This window comes from Chanodichthys erythropterus, chromosome 5 (genome assembly GCF_024489055.1).
Source record: "Chanodichthys erythropterus isolate Z2021 chromosome 5, ASM2448905v1, whole genome shotgun sequence".
Lineage (NCBI taxonomy): Eukaryota > Metazoa > Chordata > Actinopteri > Cypriniformes > Xenocyprididae > Chanodichthys > Chanodichthys erythropterus.
Window position 1 is genome coordinate 32463276 of NC_090225.1, and position 22325 is coordinate 32485600.

General features: G+C 39.8%; 1 protein-coding gene across 5 annotated transcripts; it reads left to right on the plus strand.

Annotated features, from left to right (window-relative positions):
• The first annotated feature begins 1362 nt into the window (after window positions 1-1362).
• On the plus strand, window positions 1363-20924 carry rtn4b (reticulon 4b). Of its 5 annotated transcripts, XM_067386928.1 has the most exons (9): window positions 1363-2488; window positions 8586-8651; window positions 9677-10915; window positions 16674-16881; window positions 18991-19129; window positions 19560-19629; window positions 19743-19789; window positions 19890-19948; window positions 20286-20924. In XM_067386928.1, exons 1-9 carry the CDS (start codon window positions 1486-1488, stop codon window positions 20326-20328), a joined length of 2874 nt encoding a protein of 957 aa, XP_067243029.1. In that variant the 5' UTR covers window positions 1363-1485; the 3' UTR covers window positions 20329-20924. The 5 variants fall into 5 exon arrangements, with proteins under 5 accessions (XP_067243029.1, XP_067243031.1, XP_067243032.1 ...); XM_067386930.1 differs by lacking the exon at window positions 9677-10915 and having other exon boundaries at window positions 1373-2488; XM_067386932.1 differs by lacking the exons at window positions 1363-2488; window positions 8586-8651; window positions 9677-10915 and adding exons at window positions 12274-13641; window positions 15887-15981.
• The last annotated feature ends 1401 nt before the right edge of the window (window positions 20925-22325 follow it).

Below are 22325 nucleotides of genomic sequence, written 5' to 3' on the forward strand. Positions count from 1 at the left end.
AAAATCATTAGTGTTTTAGTATGTGAGTTAAAAATACTGTCACTACCAAAACATGGATGTTTTGTCAAAAATAAAGTATATTGAATGATCAGTTAAGATGTTATTATAGTGTTTGGTTCAATGTTTATTCAAACTAATGAATCCTTCACTTTGAAATCAGTTTGATAAACTTTATGACTTTTACAAAGAAAGATTGGATTTAAAAAACACCAAATATCATAAATTACACTTGAAATATTGATAAAATTGTAATTGTGAAAATATTTTTAGAAAATAGCAAAAATATATTTAGAAGGTAGATGTGAACAAAATCTCAACAGGTCAATGTGACCCTTCATATTAAATGATTTATTATTGTGTTTCGGTAGTGACAAATTTGGGGAGAGGAAAAGTATTCCAGAACTTTCTGAAAATACAATATGAGAATTAACTGAACAATTACTAGAAATGTGTATCTTGGATATTATACAATTTGCATTCATACCACATTTGTGGAAAAAGACTATTTTTTCAAGACGTTTCCAACTCTGACTTTGAATCAGTTCTGCAGAATGGACCATAAAGCAGATTCACAGTCTCTCTCAAATGAATGCTCAATCTCCAGCTGGAGAGTATATTTAAAGCAGTTTATGAAAATAAGTAGGTATCTGCTTAATTCCATGAAGTGCTTGTGAAATACATTCTGATATATCATATATTGTGATTCTGCTCTTATGGATATATGGATATGAGATGTGTGTGTTTTGAGTGACAGGAACAGCAGCGCTCAGTAACCCAAGAGCATCTGCTATCATCTGATGCAGAGCAGATGTTCAGAGATGTGCTGCACATTATTTAGTGTACTATAAAGTGGATAAAGTGCTCAAGAAGAGTCTCCAACATTCACAGAACACACCGTACATGTGCACATTACTATAGATGTGGATGGCATGCGCACATATTTGAAACATGACCTGTGAGATATATATGTGCACATGTGGGATATACTTACGTTTATATATAGTACTGTTTGCTCAGCACTGCATACTACACTACACCAAGAGTGTTTATAGATCACTTTTTCTTTATTATTTAACCAAATATATACAATACAATAAATAATATCAGTGCTGTTCAGACTAAATGAGCATCCTGCTTGGTTTTAGTCGGATATTTTGAGAGAGTGCATCATTTTAGTGCGTGTTTATTGTTTGTTGAGGTGAAACCCTGATTTAAAGCACAAAGAGAGTTTAAGAAAAGAAGCGCGGACCAACCACGTGTGGGCGGGGCTTAGCGCGCTTCTGCGTCTGGATTGGTCACTGCTTACATCATTCAACCGTGGTGTTTACTGATTGGACGAACGATTCTAGTCAGCGGTATCAATATTCCGCTTAGTCACTTTCGAGGAGTCTGTTAACTTCAGCTGTCTCGAGGCGTCTGCTCTCCTCCTCACTGTCTCATCTCATCTCCAGCCCAACACACTGGAATATCAAGCACAGCTTTCAAATGGAGGAATCAGACAAAGTTTCATCCACTGCACCTGACGAAGCTCCGCACGATGCTGTCCTGAATGAAGCCGCTGCAGGCGGGCAGACACGGACAGACGCGCGGAACGAGGAGGAGATGACCGAGAAAACCGGTTCTCCGCAGACCACTGAGGTAACTAGTACTTCACAGATTACTGAAGAAACTAGTACTTCACAGACAACTGAGGTAACTAGTACTTCACAGATTACTGAAGAAACTAGTACTTCACAGACAACTGAAGAAACTACTTCACAGATTACTGAAGAATCCGGTTCACCACAAATAACTGAGGTAACTAGTACTTCACAGATTACTGAGGTAACTAGTGCTCCACAAACAACCGAGGAGACTAAAGTTAGTACTTCACAGACAACTGAGGTAACTAATAGTCCACCAATAACTGAGGAGACTAGTACTTCACAGACTACTGAAGAAACTAGTGCTCCACAGACAACTGAGGTAACTAATAACGTTACTCCACAAATAACCGAGGTAACTAGTACTCCTCCGATTACTGAAGAAACTAGTATTTCACAGACAACCAAGAAAACTAGTGCTCCACAGATTGCTGAGGAGATCAGTGCTCCACCGAGAGCTGAAGACACCAGTCCTCCGCAGATAACCGAGTTAACTAGTCCTCCAGAGCCGGCGGAGGAAAGCGCTGCTCCAGCTGAAGGGAAGCGCGGCAGCACAGAGGCAGAGGTGACATCTACTTCACAGACGGATGAAGTGATCGCTGCAGAGGCGACAGAAGAAACATCACCCCAGCAGACTGAAGCGACAGAAGAAACATCACCCCAGCAGATTGAAGCGCGAGAGGACACTGTTACTCCTCCAGCGTCGGCGGCGCGCGTGACTCCAGCAGCGGAGGTGAGCAGCTCGTGCGCGGCTCAGACAGTCTCGGAGAGCCGCAGAGATCTCTCATCTGAAGCGCCTGAGGAGGAGGAGGCACACCCGCACACTCTTCATCCATCACCATCCCGTGAGTATCGCAGCGTTTTCAGCGGATCATTTGTGCTGTTGGTTGGTTTCTGGTGTTGAATTTGTCGTGGTCAGAGCGATCAGATGCGAGTGAGAGTGAGGAGAAGAGCAGATAATCGGTGTTTTGTCGAATGCTTCAGTGCTGCGGTGATTTCTGTGTCCATATGGCATGATGAGGCGTTATTGTGTGAATGTGGCGGTGAGGCCCACCCGCTCCCCGAACAAAGACCCGCAGCGCCTCATGAGGATCAGATCAGATAGATGAATGTGATCAACATTGTCCTATTTAATGTGAGATTAATATATACTTTTAATATATAATGGTCATCTATCTATCTATCATGTCATTTTGACCATATGACAATTCAGTGGGCATTGCTGTTTTTAATTTTTATATTTACAGTTTTATACCCTAAATTGGTCAAAATGGCTAAGACCTGTGTAATGCTGTGTGACTGACAGCGGCTGTTTTCTGTCAGAAACTTTCTTCTTCTGGTGTTGGTCAGTTCTCACAGCAGTTTATTTGCCATGAATCAGTTTTCTGGACAGAAAGAGAGTGGGGGTTCAATCTTCAACTGGCTGGCGGCAGCAGCCACTGACAGGTCACATGACCTGGTGGCAGCTGCCAGTCTGATTCTGGCAGGTCACGTGACCTGCCAGTGGCACTGGTGGCAGCTGCCAGTCTTGATTCTGGCAGGTCTGTCAGCGGTGGCTGACAGAGTGTAACGCGTTCCTTATTTCTATCGTTGCATGGAAATACATAATTGTATTATTATTAATATAATCTTATGACTCTATTCTTTTGTATAATACACGTTTTAGATGGGTTTATCTCAATTAAAGCAGTAAAATGACCGTGATCTCAACTGGTGGAAAATGACGCATAGCCCAGCCAGCCACTGCTGAGACGCGAGTATAACGCGCTCTCTAATCACTCTCGCTGCATGGAAATACATAATTTTATTATTATTAATATCATATTATGACTCTATTCGTTTGTATGGTGGACGTTTTAGATGGGTTTATCTCAATTAAAGCAGTAAAATGACCGTGATCTCAACTGGTGGAAAATGACGCATAGCCCAGCCAGCCACTGCTGAGACGCGAGTATAACGCGCTCTCTAATCACTTTCGCTGCATGAAAATACATAATTTTATTATTATTAATATCATATTATGACTATATTGTTTTGTATGATTGACGTTTTAGATGGGTTTTTCTCAATTAAAGCAGTAAAATGACCGTGATCTCAACTGGTGGAAAATGACGCTCAGCCCAGCCAGCCACTGCTGAGACGCGAGTATAACGCGCTCTCTAATCACTCTCGCTGCATGAAAATACATAATTTTATCATTATTAATATCATATTATGACTCTATTCTTTTGTATGGTGGACGTTTTAGATGGGTTTATCTCAATTAAAGCAGTAAAATGACCGTGATCTCAACTGGTGGAAAATGACGCTCAGCCCAGCCAGCCACTGCTGAGACGCGAGTATAACGCGCTCTCTAATCACTCTCGCTGCATGAAAATACATAATTTTATCATTATTAATATAATCTTATGACTCTATTCTTTTGTATGGTGGACGTTTTAGATGGGTTTATCTCAATTAAAGCAGTAAAATGACCGTGATCTCAACTGGTGGAAAATGACGCTCAGCCCAGCCAGCCACTGCTGAGACGCGAGTATAACGTGCTCTCTAATCACTCTCGCTGCATGAAAATACATAATTTTATTATTATTAATACAGCTAATTTTATGACTATATTCTGTTGTATGGTTGGCGTTTCAGATGGGTTTACCTCAAATATATATACAATCTACTTAATGCTTTCTGTCCTCTGATTGACAGTACATAGCCTACACATGAAGTATGTGTAAGGCAAAAATGTACTGTACTGAAGCAACTTGATTATTCATATTTATACACAATTTTTAATGCTTAAAATTACTATTACTAATAAACTACTTTTTCGTGTTATTGTAAGTGTCAAATATAACACAGCATGCTTTCGGGGAACATTATATTATGATTGATTTTCAAAAAATTGAGCTATAAAAGCCTGATGTATAAATATGATGCTCAACAACAAAAACATGCACATACTTTTGAGTATCGTATTTCATACACACATGCACTGGGACTCGTGATTTTTATTTATACTGTACAAACTGTACATCCTCCCATATATATATATATATATATATATATATATATATATATATATATATATATATATAATTAATGAGAAATGGACAAATAAATGTTACCCAAACGCCTGTTGTTTACATTAGCATTAAAAAATGTAAACATGTATTTTATTATTTTTAACATTAAAAAAAGAGGCATGAATAATTAGGTAAATCAAAGTTGCTGCATTCCACAAAATTTTTATCTTACACTTACTTACAAGCTAACACTCAACAACAACTTTTTAAACATGCAAATCCCCTCCAAATATTGTAAATATGTGAAACATATTTGTGAAACAAGTTTTCTCAGAAGGTGAGCAGATTTACAGGTGGTCATGTTGCTTATGCTGACCGTGACCTTAAAAGAAATGAACAAAGTCAATGTATCTAAATATTTACATCAAACACACCTTTTTAAAATGAAATCAAGAAATGAGACCTAAACTTCCCCACAGCCGCTAAAATTATTGTATCCAGATTTAGGATTAATGTTGAGAAAGGGTCGTATTATTAGAATAATTCACGTTTTAATTGCCATTTTTATGCTATATATTATTGCATAACTCGTGTTATTACAAAACATAAAATCGTCACAACTATTAGCAGTATGCATACAAATTAGAATGATTTCTTTGGAATGACAGGCAACAGTGGCTGGATGGTTGAGCGTCCAGCGAAGCATATAGCAACCAGTTGAGATCACGGTCATTTGTATTGTATTTTCATGCAGCGAGAGTGATTAGAGAGCGCGTTATACTCGCGTCTCAGCAGTGGCTGGCTGGGCTGAGCGTCATTTTCCACCAGTTGAGATCACGGTCATTTTACTGCTTTAATTGAGAAAAACCCATCTAAAACGTCAATCATACAAAACAATATAGTCATAATATGATATTAATAATAATAAAATTATGTATTTTCATGCAGCGAAAGTGATTAGAGAGCGCGTTATACTCGCGTCTCAGCAGTGGCTGGCTGGGCTATGCGTCATTTTCCACCAGTTGAGATCACGGTCATTTTACTGCTTTAATTGAGATAAACCCATCTAAAACGTCCACCATACAAAAGAATAGAGTCATAAGATTATATTAATAATAATACAATTATGTATTTTCATGCAGCGAGAGTGATTAGAGAGCGCGTTATACTCGCGTCTCAGCAGTGGCTGGCTGGGCTATGCGTCATTTTCCACCAGTTGAGATCACGGTCATTTTACTGCTTTAATTGAGATAAACCCATCTAAAACGTCCACCATACAAAAGAATAGAGTCATAATATGATATTAATAATGATAAAATTATGTATTTCCATGCAGCGAGAGTGATTAGAGAGCGCGTTATACTCGCGTCTCAGCAGTGACTGGCTGGGCTGAGCGTCATTTTCCACCAGTTGAGATCACGGTCATTTTACTGCTTTAATTGAGAAAAACCCATCTAAAACGTGAATTATACAAAAGAATAGAGTCATAATGTTATATTATTAATAATACAATTATGTATTTCCATGCAGCGACAGAGATATAGGGAACGTGTTATACTCTGCCAGCCACCAGAACCTCTGACAGACCTCCCATAATCAGACTGGCAGCTGCCACCAGCGCCAATGGCAGGTCACGTGACCTGCCAGAATCAGACTGGCAGCTGCCACCAGGTCACGTGACCTGTCAGTGGCTGCTACCGCCAGCCAGCTGAAGATTGAACCCCTACTGCAGAAAGAGCAGAGTAACAGACTGATGAGATTCTTCAACATGCTGGTTTCTGAAGAATTAAATAACACAAGGTTTTCTGGGTTGATGACTTTGCCTTCACAGAAAAAGATTTAATTTTAAATTTAAAAAGACCTCTGTTTCGTTATGATAATCACACAGCTGTGATGTGGCCATAATACAAATATTTTATAAATTAAATAAATAGAAATATATATTATAAGTTATTATTTTAATTATAATTTATAAAAGGGAATTACATTTTATAGGAATTAAACTTAATGGCAAATGTTCCTATAGGAATACCCTTAAAGTGTTAGTTCAGCCAAAAATGAACATTTCTGTCATTCATTCTGTCGTTCCACACCCGTAAGACCTTCGTTCATCTTCAGAACACAAATCAAGATATTTTTGATTAAATATATGTATCGTCCATAGACAGCAATATAATCAACACTTTCAAGGTCCAGAAAGGTACTAAAGACATCGTTAAAACAGTCATGTGACTGCAGTGGTTCAACCTTAATGTTATGAAGAGACGAGAATACTTTTGTGCGCAAAAACAAAACAAAAATAACGACTTTATTCAACAATCTCTTCTCTTCTGTGTCATGCCAGGTTTTACATCAGAATGTCAACTCATTATTGGCCGGCTTCTGTGTCAGCTGATCACGCATGCGTCGTGCTGATCATGTGATCAGGCGTTGGCCAATACTGAACTGGCGTTCTGAACAAAAACAACGTATGAGAATGAGACAGAAGAGAAGAGATTGTCCTTATTTTTGTTTTGTTTTTGTGCACAAAAAGTATTCTCGTCTCTTCATAACATTAAGGTTGAACCACTGCAGTCACATGACTGTTTTAACGATGTCTTTAGTACCTTTCTGGACCTTGAAAGTGTTGATTATATTGCTGTCTATGGGCGAGTCATGTATTTCATCAAAAATATCTTAATTTGTGTTCTGAAGATGAATGAAGGTCTTAATGGTGTGGAACGACATGAGGGAGAGTAATTAATGACAGAAATTCATTTTTTGGGTGAACTAACATTTTAAAGTGGTGATAGATCATGAAGCGATCATCTCTTCCTCTACTAGTTACAGCAGCAAATAAACATCAGAACAACTTACTGAAACGAATCATGTCTGATGTAATCCGTCGATCAGTGTTTCAACCGCAGAAAGTCAGTAAAACAGCTGGAGAGCAACACATTTATCTCAGAAGAGGCCATAAACCTGATAGTCAGCTAGTCAAATGACTCTAGAGATGAGTGTTATAAATATATGCGCCATATTACATATTCTGTTCTGTGGTGTCTCCTCAGTGTGTGTGTTATTTAGGACAGAAATAGTCTAAATAAAGACTGAGACGTCTTCATGCTCGTTTCCATTCGGGATGAAACAATGTTAAGTGAGTGTTGAGTGACGCTGATCTGATCCAGACCCGAGAGAGAGCAGTGGAAACCAACAACATCACTGTGTGTTTCACTAAGAAGCACAGTTACTAATATGAGACACATTGTCTCATGGAAATGAACAGTGGGTTTGAGTTAAGTGCAGAATTAGAAACAGTATCATCTGTAACACGTGTATAGACAGAAAATGTTTTATCCAGTAGTATTTTTAATATTCTGATGGTGAGTTTAGACAGCCCTCTATTGTCCTGTGTATTTGTTCAGCTGGCGAGAGCTCAGACTGCGGGTCGTTCTCAGTCTCTGCTGTAACAGCAGTGCAGTAATCCGATCACTGGGTGACTGTAGAGGCACCGCTGTCATTCTCTACTGTTTTAGTGGTGACATTCAACCTTGATTACATTACACAATCATAAGTGTTTGAGTGTTTTTCCTCAGGTGTGGTTGAATAACCTTTGGATTGTGTCAGCAACATCTGCACGTTGTTTAACACCGCATAGAAAGCTGCTGCTTATTTTATTGTTTGTATATTCATTAACTGCAGAATGCCTCTGGAAAACATGCTGACATTACTATGCTGCCATTGTATTTATTTATTTAATGTCTAAAACAAAAACAACATAAACAGGTTACTTATCCTGGGATTTTATTTTTTTTGAGAGAAAACGCTGATATTTTCTGATTCTGATGGCAGGAACACACAGCTGACTAGCGTTTAAATGATCTCTCGCCCTCCTGTAACTCACTCGCTCTCGGACTGGGCTTTAGGAAGTGTTGTTGTTTTCCAGATGATCCCGAACCTTCTGCTGCTCCTGCCGTTGCTCCTGCGCTCTTTCAGCCTCCGTTTCCATCAGGTACGTTTCTTCTCTGCTGATGCTTTTTTCATCTTTGATGTGCTGTCATTTGATTATTGCTTGCGTTTTAGGGTGATGTTTGACCTGATTTAAATCTAATATCTTGGAAGTTAACTACTAAGTCAACGAGTGATTTGACTTGAAGTTCCCTGATCTGGATTAGGGCTGTCATGATGCCAGTGATCCGTGAAGCTTGTTGATTTTCAGTCCTTTTGAAACCACCACAAAAACACATTCCATAATTCAAAACTCCACTTATTTAAAGTACTTGTGTAATATTTAACAATTTGAAATGAGTTTTCTGTTGAGCCCGTGAGCACTTCCGGGTTCGTTCGGATCTCATCCAGGGGAAAATTATGATTTTTTTTTATTTTTTATTTTTTAATCCATGCTGTCAGCTTGTGAATATTATAGGGCCCTATGAAATCTGTTTTATTTTTTTCCCAAATTCCATTTTTTCCTTTTGAAGTTTTCTGGATTAAGTTTTTTTTTTTTTCTGTTTTACATTTTTTGGATTTGGTACTGTCGATAGCATAGATAGCATAGAAAAACTGTATTATGATCTTTTTCTGTCATTTTGCAAACATGGCGTTATTGACAGCCCTAATGCAGATTCAGTCTTGACAGAATGTGTCCTGGAACGGGTGAAATGATTGATGTTCGTCTTGATTTGCTCTTTGTCTGCTTAAGCACTCAGATGGCCGATTGTTCTGCCTCTCTTCTGACTTTCACAAGTCTCTGAATAGCGAGAGGATCTTGAAAGCTTTGCATCAGTTAATCTGTACAGCAAAGCTCCGTTAACATCCTCATTTATTGCATTCTTTTAGAGCAGATATTAATTGCATGACCACCTGATTTTAGAGAGATGATTTCATTGAAGGAGAAACGGGTCTAGAAACATGACCAAACTCTTGGAAATCTTGTATCTTCATGAGGGGCTTGTGAAGCCCTCGCAGGATCATCCTCATCCCGTCCCTCGCCAGACTCCAGCTAACCGCAGTTCATGTCTCATTCTGATCCCGCAGACCGCTGGGATTCTCCATCTGTAGCTTCACAGGACACCACTGATCTCACTATGGATTCACTGGGACATAAAGACTCGGCGGGACTCGACCCGGATGTGCTAAGCCAGTCAGATGACGACTTCATGTCTGAAATGAAGAAGAGTCTCTTTCAGGCGTTCTCCCCTCTTAACGATGGTCTCGGGGAAAGGTCCGTGGAGGTGTCCGACAGTCCGTCTCCAGACCTGGTCCAAGATGCATATGATGGAGATGACGTTCACGCGCAGACCAGAGAAATTCAACAGGAGGCTGGAGTGGACGCAGCGCTCTCCCTTTCATACGCTTCAGATGTCAACACCATGTCTGATGACCGGCCGACGTCTCTCCCAGATATCTTGAAATCTTCTCCGATGAACCCTGAGAAAGAGGACTCGGGCTCCTCAGAAGAAAGCCCTGATTTCAGCCCTGTTCATAGAAGTGTGAACGAGTCCGCTAATTCCCCGTTCTCTGTGTCTGCCAACAATCTGCTTGAATTTGACTCCAAGATTTTGCTGCTGAAGGAGATGACCGAGGTCACGGAGGCGAGAGCTGCAGAAAAGGCTAAGCTGGAAGCAGAGCAGAACTCGGAGCAAAGCTTTGCTGCTTTTGATCTTGTGAAAGAGACCGATGTGCCTGCAAAGAGTGACAGTCTTCTGAAGGACAAGGACGGTGTGGAGGTGTTAAGCCAGACTTCTGTTAAGACGACGAGCAAATTTGAACATCTCAGCTTCCCATCGGGAAAGGCTCAAGAACACTGGGATTCTGAGAGTCCGTCTGCAGACTCCTTCTCGCCGGTGTTGGACGCAGTGACACAGAAACCGTCGAGCTTCACCGCAGAGCAGGAGCGGCGAGCCGCTGACGAGGCGTCCGAGCAGGAGGTCTCGTCTGAAGAGTTTGAGTTTGTTGAGAGGCCGCCTCAAGGTGCCGTGGAGGAATTTCTGGAAATGCAGGACAGCCTGACGTTTGTTAAACCATCGGAAGTGCTGCTGGATGAAGACAGATCTCCTGAACCGGAGGATCCAGCGCCTGTAGCCAATCAAAGCTCTTACCATCTTCTCAACCAGGCGTCAGACAAATCCTCCGCTGCGAGAGGAAAGGCAGGCCTGGAATCTGATTTCCAAGATACTCCAGTAATCTGTCCTCCAGTGGATAAAGATGGAGCCGGGAAGCAGGAAGCTGAAGGCGAAGAAGGAAGTCAAATGTCAGATCTGAGAGCGGCAGCAGGTAAATTCAGCACGGACCGTCATTACGGCTCGTTTTCCTTCACCGGACCTTTTCATTTATCCATGGTTTTGTGTCTGTATACGGTCATCATTTGTGTTTTGTCCTGTCCCCTCATCTCTCATGCATCTCACCTTTGGCATGGCATGATGTTGCATTATAAGTCCGTTTGCATGATCACCTTTCCGTGTGGTTAGTTTGATCTGTGTTCTGAAAAAGATATCTTCAGATTTGTAAAGCGACCACTTTGACTCAATCTACCAATATGGCAGTATATGATTTCCTACTTGCTTGGGATTAGGATTATTTTTCTCACAAATAAATAGAAAAGTGTGAACATGAATCATGTGAATTTGAAGCAGGGCTCTACAGTGTGACCATTTCAGTCACATTTGTGACTGAAAATTACTGCGTGCGACTGTGAAAAAGTGTTTAGGAGCACCAATGCGACTTGCGTTTGCAGTTCGGTTGCTCAACAACAACAACAAAGCTGGAGAATCTCACGCAGCCAAAATGAGGAAAGTGTTCAGCCTTACATTGTTCAAACCGGAGTCGACACTGATGGAGAGACTCAGGAAGAAGTTACAACTTTTAGACGTTTCTGAATGGTTAGTGGATAAATTGATGTAGTTGCTGTGGAGTTGATTCAACTCATCCACTAGCATGTGCCGTCATGTTCATCTTTTGTGTTGAATTGACCCTCGTTTGTGAAGCAGTCCGGCGTAAAATGACGGCATGTCAACAACACTCGACTACAACAACTCTTCCTCTTCTCTAAAGCAGCCCAACATGGCCCTGCCCCCTTTGTTGTGTGTTCTCGGGGGCGGGGTTTATGTCAGGTTTAGGGTTTGTGATGTCACTAACCCAGGAAGAAGCTCGTTGTAGTCCCTATCAGCCGTTTGTTGCGATTTCTGTAAAAGAAAATATCTCTCTTTGCATTGAACTTTGAGCGTCGTAACTTTGCAGATGTTGTTTATGATAAAACAGCAACATTACACACTAACTAAAGATAAAAAAGTCAAATCATAATCAACCACTCCTTTAAAGTATCATTTCAGTTATTTAAATCATTTAATATTTCTATATTCAAAACTTTATATTTAAAACAATCTCATAACATTATCATGAATTTAAAGGTGCCCTAGAACATTCTTTCACAAGATGTAATGTAAGTCTAAGGTGTCCCCTGAATGTGCCTGTGAAGTTTCAGCTCAAAATACCCCATAGATGTTTTATTATTTTTGTAACTGCCTTTTTTGGGGCATCATTAAATATGCGCCGATTCAGCATGTGCGTCCCCTTTAATTGCCAGAGCTCGCAACTCTATAATACATTGCATAAACAAAGTTCACACAGGTAATATAACCCTCAAAATGGATCTTTACAAAGTGTTCGTCATGCATACTGCATGCATGGATCGGATCATGTGAGTATAGTATTTATTTGGGTGTTTACATTTGATTCTGAATGAGTTTGATAGCGCTCCGTGGCTAAAGCTAACATTACACACTGTTGGAGAGATTTATAAAGAATGAAGTTGTTTATGAATTATACAGACTGCAAGTGTTTAATAATGAAAATAGCGACGGCTCTTGTCTCCGTGAATACAGTAAGAAACGATGGTAACTTTAACCACATTTAACAGTACATTAGCAACATGCTAACGAAACATTTAGAAAGACAGTTCACAAATATCACTAAAAAATATCATGTTATCATGGATCATGTCAGTTATTATCGCTCCATCTGCCATTTTTCACTGTTGTTCTTGCTTGCTTACCTAGTCTGATGATTCAGCTGTGCACAGATCCAGACGTTAATACTGGCTGCCCTTGTGTAATGCTTGAACATGAGCTGGCATATGCAAATATTGGGGGCGTACATATTAATGATCACGACTGTTACGTAACAGTCAGTGTTATGTTGAGATTCGCCTGTTCTTCGGAGGTCTTTTAAACAAATTAGATTTATATAAGAAGGAGGAAACAATGGAGTTTGAGACTCACTGTATGTCATTTCCATGTACTGAACTCTTGTTATTCAACTATGCCAAGGTAAATTTAATTTTCAGTTCTATGGCACCTTTAAATGCATTCATGCCATTTGTGAGCCTCAGTGCAAAGATGAATTTTGTTGATACTGATTTCATTTGATTGAGAACTTATTTGTCCTAATTGTATTGTCTTATTATTATAAATCAATTTAAAAAATGCTCTAACAAAGGTAAAAGAAAATAAAAAAATCCCCACAAAGTCATTTTAAGTAGTCAAATATTGCCTCATAAGGAGATGTAATCGTAGAGCCCTGTGCAGCTCAGCAGTGATGAAGCAAGCAGGCTTTAGGTCACGGAGCGTCGAGCTGGACTGTGTTTACAGAGCACTGAAACAGCTCATTAAGTCAGAATGGACTTTATGCCTTGACTTTACAGGTTGGTCAGAAGTGAAGCAGAGACGAGTGCTGAGAGCGTTCAGTGCAGTTTGAGAGTGAATGTGTCGGTTCACACGTTTCTAGTGTTCAGTGGCGTTGCATCTGTCAGTAGTGTATGTGTGGGTGTGGCCGAGAGGAGCCGTGTTTGACAGTCAGCTGATGTTTTGAGTGTAGGACCCCTCCTCCTCCAGCTCCACCCGCCTCTATAACCTCTAGCCTTCCTCTGAGCTCTCGCCGTCACACCCACACTGCAGACATGGACCCGGTGGAGGAACAGCCCGCGGCGCAGTGGAAACACACGGGTAGAGCTCAACTCTTTTATCATACAGAGACTCTGACTGTAACGCTTGCATGTTGTTCCTTCTACCTGTAACGCAGTGCAGTATTAGTAAGTCCCGCTGTTGGTTTTTACAGTCGTGTGGTGCTTGACTGACGCTGATGAGTCTGTGTTTAATGAATCCAGATCTTTAGCTGAAATAAAATGTAACCTTTGCTCAGAGGATGAATCAGAGCTCATGCTGATAATCTGGCCAAAGGTTCTGGGTGCGGTGGGGCAAAAGTAGTATCTGTTTAATGATTTGCTGTTGCGTCTTGCAAAATTAGGTGGACTAGAACGTTCCCAGAAACAAATTCTGACAGTGTGTGAAATGTTTTTTTTTAAACCGGTCTAATATAGCAGGAGATGTTGAAATGCTATCACTACACAGTAACATCCCAGATAATGACATATATATATATATATATAATATATATATATATATATATATGTTCATACATCAAGTCATATGTATGTCTATAGTGCTTTTCACAATACACATGGATTCATAGCAGCTTTACAGAAAGTCGTACTGTTAGTGTTTTACTATAGAGTGCCCCCCAGAGGAAAATTTTGTACTTTTTAAATTTAAATGCATAAACCTGGTTCATTCCCAGACCAAAATTTAAGTGATTAGATCAACGAAGAAATGTGTTATCTTGTAAACAATTTTGTGCTCTAATAGTAATATATTTATTGGCAATGGTAGGGCACATTAGTCACATACACAACATATAGTAGGCTAAATTATAGTTCATATGTGGTCTAACATGTAAAGTACACATTTAAAGCATAAAAAATAAGTAGCAAAAGAGGTTACTTTTGTTGAATTAATTTATTTCTAGAATAAGTAGTGGAGGCCTGTATCTAAATATCTATTTGTAAAACTAATGGTTACTCTTTGTTTTGTTAAACACCATCCAGAATGCACTAAACACACTACTTCATTATAGAGAAAAATAGCAAATGAATAAAAATATATAATCATAAGCTGACCAAAAAATAAATAAAAAAATAAAATCTAGGTGGACTATAGGACTATATAATTCAGCAGCAAAAAGTATGCTAGCCTAATTCTTGAAAAAAAAACTTAATTAATGCACAGTAATTTTATAAAATCTAAATATGTTAATAACTTTTTAAATTACTATATGCATTCTTATAAAATGAAAAAAAAAAAACTATATTTGATTTATAAATTAATGTAAACACATATGTATTTATAATGATCTAAGATTAAAATACGTTTATTTTAAATGTATTGAGCAGCTGTTTAATGGGGCAAAGAACAAAATAGGCTATTAATAATTTTTCAGTGTGCAAAACCAAGATAATATGAAACGCTTCAAAACAGCAGAACAAACCGCTTATGCATATTCCGGGTGCAGAATGATGTGCTTGAAGCAATATGGAGTTATAGTGTTGTCTCACATATATATCAGTGCTGTCTCAAACACACAAATGATCAAGACAATTAAGAGATTTAGAAAATAAGAAATGTTGATCAGTTTTCTTCTATTAAGAGATATAAATGTTGTTCTAATGATTCTTAAGTATCAATTAAAATAAGATTGTATGTCACTGGTGGAAAGTCTGATGATCACGTAAACGCTGGGAGAAATGTAATTAAGAGATTTAGATAATGGTTGGTTTTGTTCTAAGTGAGTCTAAAGATATGATTGTTTACATTATGGTAGTGTTGTCAAAAGTACCGACTGCAAAACCAAGTCTTTTCAAGTCTTTGAGCGCTGTTGAGCGGATTTGTGAACACCTCTGATTGGTCGTTGTGTTCATGTGCTCATCAGATATGTCTGTGATTGGCTACAATGATCAACCCTTCAAAAACATGTTGTAAATGTTTATCAATGACACTCTTCACCGAGCGCTTGCTCCGGTCCGCTGCTTTCAAATACTCCTGTGTGTAGATCACTGTAGCCAATCACAGACACATCTGATGAGCACATGAACACAACGACCAATCAGAGGTGTTCACAAATCCGCTCAACAGCGCTCAAAGTGTCACATTTTTAAAATTTCAGTACCGACTTGGTTTCGTGGTCTGTACTTTTGACAACACTACTAGCTGGTGTGAGTTTATCATATTCTAAATGTAATCGGCAGTCATTTAAGCGACGGTGTTGAGAAATACAGGGTCTGGTTTTTAATTTTAATTCATAAAGTCTCTGATTTCAGGCAGAATTACTATTTTGTGTTGGTGTTTGTTTTATTAGTGGTCATCAGGAGATGTGTGGCCCGACACACAGACGGCAGCCATTAATGGGTAAACCAGGTGAAAACTGGTGGTTCTGCAAACCAATACACAGAGGTAATCACTCAAAATAATTATCCAGCACTCTGTTAGACCTCTTGAGATGGACTGACCCTGTGAAATTACTTTTTTTTTCTTTAACAAATTTGCAGAGTCATCACATCTGGTTTTTGCTTAGTCATGTATGGAGTGCAGAATGAGGTTTAAAGCATTTTACCATAATGCTGCATTACACAAAAAGTGAAAAATGAAGGGATCTGAGTGCTTTCTTAATGCACTGATGAGAGAGATAGTTTTGTGTGAATTATCGCTTAATTTAAATGGTGTTTTCCTCAGATGTCTGACGGGATATAAAAACACGTTCGTGTCAGTGTTCAGTAAATGTGTTCATCACAGGTCTGTGAGTGTAACTGTAGGTCAGCATCTGAGAGCGAGAGTTCACAGGTTTATCATGGGATTAGATTGACATCACGTCATGTCGTAGTTGATTGTGTGATTCAGCATCTGCTCATAAGAGGTGAAATGAAGGAAACACGATGGTTCAGCAAGAGCTTGTGCATGTTGATCCCACACACGGAGCATCACTCCATCTATCCCATCCTGCTTCACACTCATCCCTGCTCATAGACTCCTGCTGCAGACTGAGCTGTGTGTGTGTGTGTGTGTGTGTGTGTGTGTGTGTGTGTGTGTGTGTGTGTGTGTGTGTGTGTGTGTGTGTGTGTGTGTGTGTGTGTGTGTGTGTGTTTCAGTGCTGGATCTGCTGCACTGGCGGGACGTGAAGTCGAGCGCGCTGGTCTTCGGCTCCAGCCTCTTCGTCCTCCTCTCCCTCACCTGCTGCAGCATCATCAGCGTTCTGTCCTACGCCGCGCTGGCTCTGCTGTCCGTCACCGTGACCTTCAGGATATACAAGGGAGTCCTGCAGGCCATCCAGAAGTCTGATGAAGGACATCCGTTCAAGTGAGTCTGAGATGTGTGTGAGATGACCTCTTGACCTCTCACCGGCTGATTTACGGTCAGATAAGATGCCTGTAGTAAATATAATCTGTCACGTTACATTTATCTTTATTCATTTAGCAGACACTTTTATCCAAAGCGAATCACAGAAGTGATTTATCTTAAAGAGGTCTAAGTGTCATCTTAAGTGTCAGACGTCGTTCAGAAGAGCACAGGCTACATCAGGGAGCGACTGAGGAAGCATAGATGAGTCTTCTTCCAGCAGGATGCAGTGAGTTTTCAGCTGTCTTGAACATTGTCAGGGACTCAGCTGACCGGATAGAGTTGGGAAGATCATTCCGCCAGTGAGGAACAGTGAAGGAGAAGGTTCTGGAAAGTGTCATTGAGCCTTTCTGTTTGTTTATCTCTCTGGAGTCCGTTAACGCGCCGGCGCGTTTTGCAGGATTTTTTTCACATTGCAGCAAAACAGACTTAAAATACTCCTTCATTTCTTGTCATAGAGACATAAGTAATATATCAATTGAAACTACAGAATATCATCTTTTATTTGTTTACACTCAGAGTAAAAACACATTGTTGTGCTTTTTGTAAAATAAAGAAAACTAACATGATGCGTGATCTCTCGTCTCCCTCTGAACGAAGTCCAATCTGATAGTTCTCAGAAAATGAACTGTAACTTAGTGAATACTAATCACAAAAAAATTAGACTTGTCTAAAGAAACGTTGAAATGTCAGGTTTTAAATCGTGCAAGTCAAATCGAAAACAAACATTCTGTGTTTATGTAATCTGTATGAAAAGAGAGCCATGTCAGAAGTCCGTGATTCAGCTCATTATCCGCTAATGCGGCCACGCCCACGGAGTCAGCGCTATTCAGAGGCAATACATGCATTCATCGTCTCAATCGTGTATTTATTGTCTTAAAAAGTGTTTATTTGGATGTTAAAGCCATGGTTAGCGATCTGTAGAAGACATGCCGTTAGTTCCTAGTTCCTTTTCTTCTTTATATGAATTTGTGTACTAAAGGTGTACAGAGAGCGCCCTCTGGCTGCAAGTATGAATTGAAAACACAGTATCCAGCACTCATAGTGATGACAATAAATATTACTTCTCAGTATAGAAAATTGACAAATATATAAGAATCCATCAATATTTCTCCAAATGTGCATGCTTTTAAGCTAAAAGCCTATATGAAATGCCATAGAGGTTACATAATTGTTCAGACACTTTGCATCACAGAAATACATTATATTTTAAAGAATATAATAGAATACCATTATTTTAAATTGAGCTGAGACATGATCACAGAGGGTTTTTTCACAGCATACCTGACTGAAAGGCCTCATTAATATGCAAGTCATTTCAGGTCATTATTATGCAATTCTTTTGTCTTCTAGGGTGTAAATGGCACATTATTCATGATGATTCACACCTCCACGCATACTGTTTCTTGACAAAAAGTGTCTTACAAAAACTAAATCAATATATTGTTTTATATGATGGAGTAGGCAGCATAATTTTTACATAATTCTGAAGCAAAAACTCTAGTCTACAACCTCAAATACCCAGAAGTCTTGTGAACACAGATTTACTATACTTTTTTTGGCCTTATTTCAGTGACTTCAGTTTTTTGTTTTTTCAATAACCACGCATAAACGTTATTTCTTCAAAAACACAAACATGTGCATACATGTTCCTCACATATTATTGTAGCATAGTTTGTGCTGAATACAGTGTAATGACACTTTTTACATTACTATGTTTATGAACAACTGAAAAAAGCACAAATGTCAGGACATGTCAAAACTTCTCCAAGCCCCAAATCAGCCTCAGACTCCAGAGGGTTAATGTGCCTCGTGGATCCATCACAGACTCTTGTGCTTGCCACATCCACAGTTTTGATGATCATTTATGTGAGATTGTGTTCATGGCCTTCAGCGGTGTGTGGAGGATGAAGCTCATCTCATATCAGCTTCAGTGCTGAGAGACGTTTCGTCCCATCTGAGAGCTTTACTTTTTCTGTTTATGGCAGATGCTTTTATCCAAAGCCATTTACACAGATGATTTGATCAGGATTGAGTTTTGACTTGAATGTCTTTTCCTCACTTCCACAGATGGTTCCTGGAGAAGGACGTTGCTCTGTCCAGAGAGGCGGTGCAGAAGCACAGTGACGTCACTCTGAGCCGGATCAACAGCGTGCTGAAGGAGCTGCGGCGTCTGTTTCTGGTGGAGGATCTGGTCGACTCTCTGAAGGTCTGAGTCTTTCTCTATATGACATGGAAAAATACCTTTCGTTCAGACTGACTCCAGTAAGTTAAAGTAGTTCATGAGGAAGAATAGATCTCAAGTGCATCACAGTGTGCTCAGATTTTTGCAAATGGCACCTGAACTTTTGCTTAAGTTCAGCATCAGAAAGACCGAAAGAGTGATTTACTCGACACATGGGATGAGGCCTTTGAGCATTTGGTCCAGAGGATGGGTTCAGTGTGTTAGCAATTGAGAAAAACTGTGAATCTACAGTTCATCCAAAGGGACTGTTTGTCCAGAAATTAAGTCTGTCATTAATTAGATTTACACTATAATGTTGTTCAAACTGTGTGACTTTATTTCCTCTTTGGATGCCAAAAGAAGAGGTTTTGAAGAATGTTGTCCTCTACTGACTTTAATTGTGTTTCTTCTCCAGTTCGCCGTGTTGTTGTGGATCTTCACGCATGTCGGTTCCTGGTTTAACGGACTCACGTTTCTCATTCTCGGTAAGGTCACGGTGTTGATTTCACTGTACTCTATTCTCACGCTAACTTCAGTCTTGTATGTTCTTCAGTCATATATGAACCGTAATGATGTTCTTGATCTTCTTGTCCTGCAGGTCTGGTTGGAGCGTTCAGCGGCCCGATAACCTACGAGAAGCATCAGGTAATGATGGCGTGTGTGTGTGTGTGTGTGTGTGTGTGCGTGTGTGTGTGCGCGCTTCAGTCGGCACCGCTCATGTCGCTCATGCTCTTCTCTCCCGCAGACTCAGATCGATCAGTTCATTTCCACGGTGAACGGCCAGATGAAGGGTGTCTTGGGGAAGTAAGTGAAACTCGTCTGTGGGTGTCCAACACTTACGAACCCATCATTCACATTATTTCTTCAGATCTTTACTGTCCTCCATCACGTGATGTTTGCTACTGCTGTATTTCCTATTGTACAAATACCCTCGTCATCGTTTCATGGTCCCACAGACAGCCTTCATTTGTCTCACTCAGTGTCGGCGCCCCCATGAGGTTAATCATATGTATAGCGTGTTTTTCTTTTACATGCATAAACGTTTTAACTGCTAGAATAATCAGTCAAAATAAGTCTGTAACGGTTTGATTGTATTCCTCTCTATAATGGCCGTTCCTTCAGTTTGTCTGTTTTCCCGCAGGATTCAAGCGAAGGTTCCCGGAGCCAAGAAGAAGCCGGAGTGATGCAGATCTGCTCTTCACACTCATCTCTGTCTCTGTCTGTCTGGGTTTTTTTCTTTCAGTTTGATCACATGACTGCATCATCATCAAGTTGCTCCAATACTGGTTGCAGAATAAATGAAATATCTTGTTTAATAATGCCATCTGTCTGAGAACCGTCGCTCTGCACTGCGAGGACGTCTGTAGATACTTTCTTTGATAATGAGGGAAAGATGAATTACCATTAATGGCTTTTTGTGGTGTTTTAGTTCCTATGACTGTGATTTTACTGTTCCAGTGTTGATTGACTGGAGAGTTTCTCCATCATGTGTCAGACTCGGTAATCTGTACTAGACAGGAGTAGATATCGCCACATGTCACCTGACCGGCAGGAACTCCTCTGGACGAACACGTTTACATGCGACTTCCCTGAAAAGAAGTTATTGTATTTAAATCTATTTATCTCTGGACCCGATTCCTAAAGCTGCACTTGAATATCCCACGAGAGCCGAGCATCGTTTGCTGTGCCAATAACTGTGAATGAAACACGTCCGGTTGTTCTCAACTCTGTGGAATGCATTTTGACATGTTAATGAGTACCAATAAAGCTTCGAACTGAATCGCTTCACTGCTTGACATTATTTCAAACTTCTGTTTATTACAATCATGTGTTTCTCAGCTCTGCTCCAAACACTTCCACTGAGGAGCAGGAACACTGGCACTCACCTTTGACCTCTGATGATGACAGCCGCTCTTCAAACACTACATTAGTGGGGTCTGATAAAGGGATAGTTCACCCAAAAATTAAAATGATCTTTTTCCACAAGTTTTGTATGATTGTATAATATCCAAGATACACATTTCTAGTAATTGTTCAGTTAATTCTCATATTGTATTTTCAGAAAGTTCTGGAATATTTTTTCTATCCCCAAATTCATCACTACCAAAACACAATAATAAATCATTTAATATGAAGGGTTACATTGACCTATTACAGTTTTTTCCAATTGCAACACACAATTTTTCAAACTAGTCTGGTTTTATCAAAACACTTAACACAATTCACAAAACCACACACCCAAACTGCAAAATACCTCATATCCTGCAAAATGAAGCACTGCAACCGAAACTACACAGAGCATTATCAAAATCAAACTTTTGCATGAAAAGGCAAAAATCTGGTAATATGAATGAAGTGTGTGCCAAACCACCTACACACTGTTGGGCATAATGAAAAGCACCCCCATCTTTACTATGCTTTGCCATAATACTAAAATATGTATCAGATTGTTCACATGCACAGAAATATTTGCAGATACACACACATGCTGTTGCAACATTTTTATTTTTTTTCCTTCACTACAGTAAACAAGTCAGTACAACATAAGCACAGCAGATATATTTACATGGGACTGAACAAAAATATTCTTACAAAAAAAGTAAACTGAAAAAGAATTTCTGAAAAAAATATATATTACAGTAAAAAAAACAAAACAAAACAAAAAAAGGCAAGAAAAATAATTAGGCAGCATCTTGCCGCACAGCCGGGTCTGGCCACAACGCCTCGTCAACATCACAGGCAATATCTTCCCTTGCCAGACATCGAGGGAAGAAGCGCCTTGAGTGCCTTATCCATCCCTGAATTGCACCCACATCAATCTCATCACATGCCTCTTCCATGGCCTGCACAAGAGGCATGCGCACAAAGGGCTGCCGGTCGTATACCTTCCACCGCCATGCCGAAAAGAATTCTTCTATGGGGTTCAGAAATGGTGAGTATGGTGGGAGGTATTGCACAAGAAATGTTGGGTGGTCAGCAAACCAGTTTTGGACTGGGGCTGCACGATGAAAGCTCACGTTGTCCCATACTACAACGTACCGGTTTCTTTGATGGTCTGCATCATTCATACGCTCTGGTGGTATGAGAATGTTGTGAAGTCTGTCCAGAAATGTGAGAATATGGGCTGTGTTGTATGGTCCAAGTTTGGCATGACGGTGGAGGACACCATGCATATTGGAGA

Coding starts and splice junctions, on each gene's coding strand:
- rtn4b (XM_067386928.1), top strand. CDS start 1,486: ATGGAGGAATCAGACAAAGTTTCATCCACTGCACCTGACGAAGCTCCG. Junction 10,916..16,673: donor AGATCTGAGAGCGGCAGCAG/GTAAATTCAGCA, acceptor TGTGTGTTTCAG/TGCTGGATCTGCTGCACTGG. Junction 19,949..20,285: donor ATGAAGGGTGTCTTGGGGAA/GTAAGTGAAACT, acceptor GTTTTCCCGCAG/GATTCAAGCGAAGGTTCCCG.